This window comes from Haliaeetus leucocephalus, unplaced genomic scaffold (assembly GCF_000737465.1).
Source record: "Haliaeetus leucocephalus isolate CR32 unplaced genomic scaffold, Haliaeetus_leucocephalus-4.0 Scaffold295, whole genome shotgun sequence".
Taxonomy (NCBI): domain Eukaryota; kingdom Metazoa; phylum Chordata; class Aves; order Accipitriformes; family Accipitridae; genus Haliaeetus; species Haliaeetus leucocephalus.
In genome coordinates this window covers 2,117,515-2,125,152 of record NW_010972731.1, presented here as the reverse complement: position 1 = coordinate 2,125,152, position 7,638 = coordinate 2,117,515, and the positions used below count along the sequence as shown (strand labels likewise).

The window sequence follows — 7,638 nt, the reverse complement described above, 5'->3', positions numbered from 1 at the left end:
CAAGAGGGGGGGGGGGGGGGGACAGAAAAGAAAAAAGAGACATGCTTGTGGGGGAGTTTAGTTGCACTAGGTAATCAATGTGTAAGATCTTAATTTTTAAGCAAAAATAAGCATGTCTATTCATTTTTTCAATTTCAACTGCTGAAGCACAGATCTGAAAAATCGCCTTTAAGAATGTAATAAAAATACTGAACTTTTCTGTATGTCCAAAGTTTGTTATCAAGCAAAGGAATGATTCCTGCTTGCTTAACCATCTAGGGCTGTATCTTAGAGAAAGATTTCACCTTCCTGGTTTTTCCCTTTAAACACATTAAATGCATGCGAAATTATTTGGGGGTGTTTTCACATGCAAAGCCTAAACTCATGCAAGCCCTGTCATCTTACTCCTTTAGTAGTAACTTAGGGTTAATTAAACTACAACATATCTAAAACATAAGAAGGATTTTACTATATAAAAAGCAGATTAAACCAGTCATTAAATCCTACTGCTTATTGAGAGTGTATGAGCAGACAGGAATGAGTTTTAGCCTACTGGCAAATAATCAAACCACATCTGTAATTAGCGTCATGTCTACAGACTCAAACCTTTGCTGTTGGGACCTGCATATATTTCAGTGCATATCAACCAAATCCTTTGGCACAACTAGTTAACTACATAGCTGCCAGCCTACCACTGAGTTGCATTTCTGAAGAAGAAGAAAAGCTATTTCCATAAAGGTAGGAGAGCAAATCCTAAATGAAAGCTGCACTCAGCTGTTCATTTACTGTGAAACACAAGACTTGAAAACTGATACTGAGATTGTGGTTTTCTGCTTACAGAAAAACTAAGTGCTAGGTCATGCTGTACTCCACTTTTGGTGCTGCATTTTAGTGAGAGATCAAAGTCTTATAATCACTCCTCCTTTCATGGGAAATGTGCTCAAATAACAGGTAAAGGACATTTTACTATTAGCCTCGACTTCCTTCCCTCCCAACCCAAGTAAACTGGAGTCATAACTAATATAAGTGAAAACAAGGCTTCCATGTTTTCAGTTGAATTAAGTTCCAATATAATCACCCTCTGGGATTTGAAGCTTACTTCAAATTATATGCCAAAAACTATTTACCCTGAAAGGTCTTGCCAAGTTTTTATGCCATAGTAAAGTGTATATATATAAAAGCTACAGTTATTGTCTTCATTTACTTTGTCCAATTTTTACATTATCACTCAACTGTATGCTCATTTATAGGTTGATGCAGGTATACAAGTTGCTGATCATGTTCTATTTCTTATTTGCAATTCTTCGTTTCCTTGTTGCCAGCATATCATAAAAGGGATCCCTGCTGATACTTGCTCTAGAAGAGGAAAAAGGAATCATCAGTTTGGTTATCAAATATCTGTTTTTGAAAACTAAAACTATTTTGTTCTATCTTCCCAGTGGATGAATCCATGCTCTTAAGATAATGGATGGCTGACTTCCAAGCATCACAAATATTTCTTTAGAAAAAGAAGTTATTCAGTTGTGATCTGTTAAGACTTCATACCTTCATCTTGACCATTATTTATTTCTTTAAGTGTGGGTCTGTTTTATAAAATTCCAAGATAAAGTCAAGCTGTGAAAGTTTAAAACGGCACTGTGAACATGCTTAAGATACATGTCACTAAAGCTAATTATTAGGTGAAGTAAGAATCTAATAAAATTAGGGTTAAAGGCAATTCACACAAGGCTTTACATTTTCTTAAAAAAAAAAAATTTTTTTTTAATCCACATTTTCCTCATTTGTGTTAGTAGCACTATTTCCTTAGGACCAGAGAGTAACAGGAGACTTGCATCTTGATCCATCAACCCCACGTAGTTTGTCATTAATCTTAGAGGACATTGCCGCATCAGAATTCTTTAAACAAGTTAGAATACAAATTCTCTTAGTATCTTACTCCGAAAAGAGCTTACACTTCATTTCTGAAAGACATTTAAGACTTTAAACTCACTTGATAGATTTAATCCACTCTTCCTTTTCTTCTGGGGTGGGAGCAGATATTCTGTACACTACATGGTTGCCTTCCACCACTCTACCATCAGCTTCAGTTTTACATGCTTTAATTACTTGACCTTTATGACTGGGGTTATAGAGCTCAAAGCAGTTCTAGAGGGTAGAAATGAAGAAATAAATTTAAAAGACAAAACAAAACTGACAAACATCGTCATTGAACACTACGTTTAAGTTCTATATGGTTTACTTATCTTCATTAAAAAAGATATTGTGAAAATATCTTACTGGTTTTCTAGGGTCTTCAACTTCTCTTATGCTAAGATTTTCTAACGGAATAATTCCTCTAGGTTCTTTGTCCTGAAAAATTAGGAAAATACCACATTATTAGCCACTTAAACACCTTGATTACAAATGAAGTTCACTGTAATATATACTCACTGTTGTGTATTCAAAGTAATACAGGCAATTATCAGTCAGAATAAACCATCTCCGTTTCCACGTTTTTACTCTTCCCCCTACAATCAAAAGGTATGGCTGAATTAAACGTGTGTTGCTGTCAAGGCTTCAACAATGGATAAGAAAGTAATTTAGGTTTGTTTGTTTTTTCAAAATATGGCTTAATTACTGAACTATAAATGGATGAGGCACAGGTGAGCTGAGGTTAAAGGAACATGTTACTGTAAGTCTCATAAAAAGATCAATAAGATCAAACCCCCGAGACAGCATTAACTATGGTGTCGTTAACCAGCCACAAAAACCGTATGCTCTAAAGCTGCGAACGTCTCCTCTCTTACAGAGAATGAATGCAATACTTTAGCAGTCAGACCTGCTCCCTCTGTCCATGCCACCATAATTGTTTACTGCATCAAAAATATTAATACTACACAGCCCTCAGAAATGCAGTCAGTGCTGCTACAGCAAAGGAAGGCCAATCACCAGCAAAACCAGTGACTAGGTTCCAGCAACAGGACCAACCCTCTCCACAGCCTGTCTTGTGCAAAGAAAGGGTCCCATCGATAAAATTAAGGGCATTTTATCACCTTCCTTTCACTCCACTCGTGACCATACATATGATTAAGAACCTACCTCTACTTTCAGATTTAACATCAAGTGCGTGAGATGCTTATAAACATTATTAGCAGAACAAATATGATTTGTCATCAATAAGGAGCAAATCCTATGCCAAAATGTACCATTTTTAGTCCCTTTTCATCATTTAGTATTTTAAAAACATATTAACATATCATTGAGTACACCTGACAGAAATAGCTACTGCTCCAAAAATGCCAATTTTTCCTGCTTTAACGGTTTAAACAACAGCAACCACCAAGCTCCTATTTCTTACACCTGCTAACGTCACGCTGTAAAGAACAGTTCCTTTTAGAAACACACATTATTGTCTTGGGCCTTTCAGCTGGTTTTCTGCCATCAGCTACTTCAGAAGATGTCTAGCATTCCACAATTACATTATTTTTAAAACTCCTTTCCAGGAAAGACAACTGTAGATAAAGCCCTCATGTGTTATTAATATACAGCCTTAGTTCCACCATAGTTATCTGACTTCAGGATTATGTCACCACCTGTGCATCATTCATTCACAGCAGTGATTTAATCTCATGAACCCAACATTTCAAAATAGTTGATCTTGCTATTGAACACCCATGCATAAAAGAGCACCATTAATACACACAAGATGCCCAATTTAATCCAAGTCATATAACTAAATCTAAGACAGGAGCATAATTTTTTCATCTTTTTGTTCTACTTGAGATAGCTGGGGTTTTGTTTAAGAAAGAAATCCAAATCATATTAAATTAAACAACAATTCTAGGAATATAATGAGTTTCTTGATACCAGCCTACTACCTGTTTGCGTCGCAGACCTAGTACATTGCATGTCGTGTCTTCCTTTTGCTTGGTTTCATGACCCACGCAACAACCCAGTGCTAACACACCACGAAGTTCAATGTACTCAAACTTTATGTTTCCACTACACACACATTATCTTAAGAAAAATTTAATCTGCAAGCAGGTGCGGTGAAATAAGAGAAGGCAAAATAGTGCAAGATGCAGAAGCCGTGACAGAATGAATGGTTGAGTGAACTGGAGACAGTGAGGGAAGAAGTGGTGGCATTTTAGTACAACCACTGTGACAGATCCTTAAATAAAGCATTGTAGAAACATTCAAACTGGCACGTAAGTCACTAGAAAAATTCCCATCATCTTGACTGAGAGCTTGTTCAAGTATCAGGAAGTATTTGGGCTAGGAATGGAATACTGACAAACTATACCTTGACTCATTTCCAGATCAATGAATAAGCAGCAGCACAGTCAAGATGACTGCCAGGGCAGTCCTTGCTATTGCCATAACAGGACATTTTTTTTCATATAACCCGAAGTTCATTGCTGTGACTTTAAGTTCTGCTCTCTAAGGTTAACAGGTTAACATCATTTAACATTTTTACAGCACAAAATCGTCACCATGTTTTTCAGGCTAACAGGTAACAACAGCTAGCATCTAATGTCATTCCTTGACCAGTTCTAGCAGAAAAACAATTCATCAGGAGAGAGGATGAAAAAAAACAGGCAAATAGGTTACTATCACAGAGGCAACTTAAACTGAACAAAGGTGTTTCTCATAAACTATGATATCATGTCAAAACATAATAAAAAAAATAATCGGGTAATAACCATGTATTAAAAGAAGGCCTGCTTATAATTTAAGGCAGAAACACCAGACTTAAAAACACACACCTCCTAAAACAATACGATGTGCCAAGTAGTAGATGACAGTCAAGTGTGCTGAAATTTTTCCTGACAACATCCCCTCTCTTTGGAAAAAGCCAGATTTCTCAAACCTGAAACCTTTTGTAATCACGCTGCAGTTTTGATGAAGCTTTTGTCATGAAACATTTCCCAGCTCCAGGATAGTACTGATGTTGAAGCCAGAAAGAATATTAAACATTTCCAACAACATGCCTCTTGCTGCTCCCTTCTCCCTAGAACAGCCAGTAGTTTACCAGGTTACAGCACTCACATGAGTCGTGGAAAGAGATCCTAAGTCCCTGCTCCAGCGAGCTATGAGTTGCTCTTCCAGAAAAAAAGCAGCAAGGCAGGATTTTTTTTTGTGGGATAAGGAACTATTCTCACCTATAAGTCTCTGTCTCCCCACCCCATTACTTAGTTGCAGCTGTTAAACAGCACAGAAACTCTAATAAAGCTTGAAATGCAATCTAATCTGTACTCATCAAGTTTGCAGGGGTCACCATATAACATGCATTTAATATGCCTTTACAATGGGCTGAAACCAAAGCAGCTGGTTGATAAGGCTTTGCAGCCTGTAAACACTGCATGCAAGATTAATGGGTAAGAACTCATGATAACAGAACATTCTTTTCCTTGGCCAAGATTGCTGTAGGCTCACAAAACAACAACAAAGGCTTTAGTACCATACTTCATATCTTATTCCAGCTCCTAGCCTTTTAAAGATTAGTGCTCGAAGGAATTAAGTTAGCAGAAGAGGATCAAGAAAATCAGAGTATGAATCCATAAACATTTACAGAAATGGAGAGATATGTCACGTACTTCTGAAAGACCTAGCTGATGAACTAAAATGCAAAGACATCTCAACAAAATAAAGCAGCATGGTATCTTGTAGGTGAAAATCTAAAGAAGCTACAAGGAAAGGCCACAACAAGGCAAAATGTACAGAAAGAGGAATAAAAACCCTCTTCACCTATGTAACCCAACATAGGATTATTTTTTCAACTCTGGGCAAAGTACAAACTAGAGAACAAGGTAAAAGAAACCACCTATACTCAAGGGAAAAACAGCTGGCAGTGACTTAGGATACACCAATTTCAAAATTAAAAAAGGCCTTAAGACTAAAGGCAGCAACATATCTCAAGTTAGAAAATTCTACCCAAATCTTCAGCACATTTATATAAAGTTTTAGAGGGGAAAGAGAGATGCACAGGTCAAGAATTTTTTTTTTTTTTTCTTCTCAGTTCATTTAGATACCACTAGGCAGAACAGACTCAGGAACTGTACAGTTACACAGATGACTGAATCAAAGTTCAGGTTTCTTTGAAAAAGAAGCTTCCCTTGACCGCAACATTAACTGCCTCAACCTAGAAGAGCATCAGTTACCACAAGAGCCAAGCAGGTACCGGAAGGTGCCAGTTTCCTGATCAACCACCACTATTCTGTCACCCCAGATTAGAGAAGAGAAACAACATCCTCTCAAGGACAGATGCGCTGGAATAAGCACCGCTGGCAGGACGGGCCCGGACACAAAGCTTCTGGACAATCTCCAAGCTCTCAGTAACTGCCTGACTAGCAGAAAAAAATTAACACGATCATGTGTCTGGCTCAAATAATTTCCTCTCCAGTTTGGTGGAATAATGTCACAGTTTCCCTCTAACTAGAAGAAAATATTACGCAAACCAAGCTATTTGCCAGAAAAAGCTGTTTTAGGCAAGGAAACTCCTCCCTGTGCAAAATGATTGTAACTTGGGCATTAGGACAGAGAGCACAGACAACCATTTCAAAATACCTTAGAGTGGATGGCAGAAAATTTCATGGTACCGACACCACTAATAATTATGACACAGAAAAATCTAAAAGCTCATAATGTCTCAAGCTGCTTTAAGGGAGGACTCATTAGCACTCAGCAGCTTTCAGTTTTTACTCGTGGCATTCATTTTCATTACACCATGCTTCAAACAATGTAGAACTGAATGATAATTTAGGTTTACCAAGATAAAGATGTCTATATAAAGGCACCAGCTGAGTCTAGATAGATAAACCCAGAATTTCTGTCTGGCTGCCAGGTTTGGCACTCGGACTTACACAAAGTCACCTCTGAACAATTCAGAATAGCAAAGTCTCCAAAAGCATTTTGCACCCTCTCAGCTTTCTAAAACCCAATTCCAGGCTAGAGAGCTAGGGTAGTCTTTAGCACAAATGAATTTTACAATGTATGAAAGTTTCATGATATCCATCTCCTGCCTAGAGGATAATCAATACGGTGAGCTGGAATACTAAAAAGAGGGGCACAAGCAGATAAATGGGAAGAGCTGACTAAAAGAAATACCAAATACAAAATATTGTCTTGATATACTCAGGGTTTGTGAGTTGTCTTAGTCATAGTTTTATATAAAACTTCCTATTTCAACTTTTAAATATTATCACAACTGAGCACTTAAACCCTCATGCAGGAATAGAGCCTCCTTAGCATTTCAACAATACTGAAACTTTTAATATCAGCATCTTCCAGAACTGAAGGAAACCATACCCATTTCACAATAAGTGTTTCCCAGCAGAAAGGACTGTAAAAATGCAAACAATGTGGATTGAGACAGCACTCTCAACATACAGTTTAAGCCTCCTAGCAAATAAGAAACTCAAGGGAGAGGAAAGAAAGAAAGAAGAGAAAGAAAATTAAAAAAAAAAAAAAAAAAAAAGATTGCCAGGCTTATTTCTGGTCAATGCATCTAAACTAGCAAAATGGATTTGTCTGTACCTAGTCCGTGTCTGCTGAAGAAAATGCAGTCTTTCCCGAAGCATAGCTTCATGCATTTACAGGCTGATTCACTGGAGGCTTCTGGACATGTTTCATTTCTTTATTCAAATAACCCCCATGCCGTGGGAGTGTTATGTGCAACAC

General features: G+C 37.4%; 1 protein-coding gene across 3 annotated transcripts in view; it reads right to left on the bottom strand.

Moving 5' to 3' along the window:
• Positions 1-1,262: 1,262 nt before the first annotated feature.
• Positions 1,263-7,638, bottom strand: part of CYTH3 (cytohesin 3) — a 49,470-nt gene continuing 43,094 nt past the window's right edge. For all 3 annotated transcript variants that reach the window (XM_010570216.1, XM_010570214.1, XM_010570215.1), the window contains 4 exons: positions 2,410-2,486; positions 2,257-2,328; positions 1,970-2,124; positions 1,263-1,335 (listed from right to left, as the gene is read on the bottom strand). In XM_010570216.1, the coding sequence (XP_010568518.1) occupies positions 1,263-1,335; positions 1,970-2,124; positions 2,257-2,328; positions 2,410-2,486 (377 nt within the window). The remainder of the gene's footprint in view (positions 1,336-1,969; positions 2,125-2,256; positions 2,329-2,409; positions 2,487-7,638) is intronic.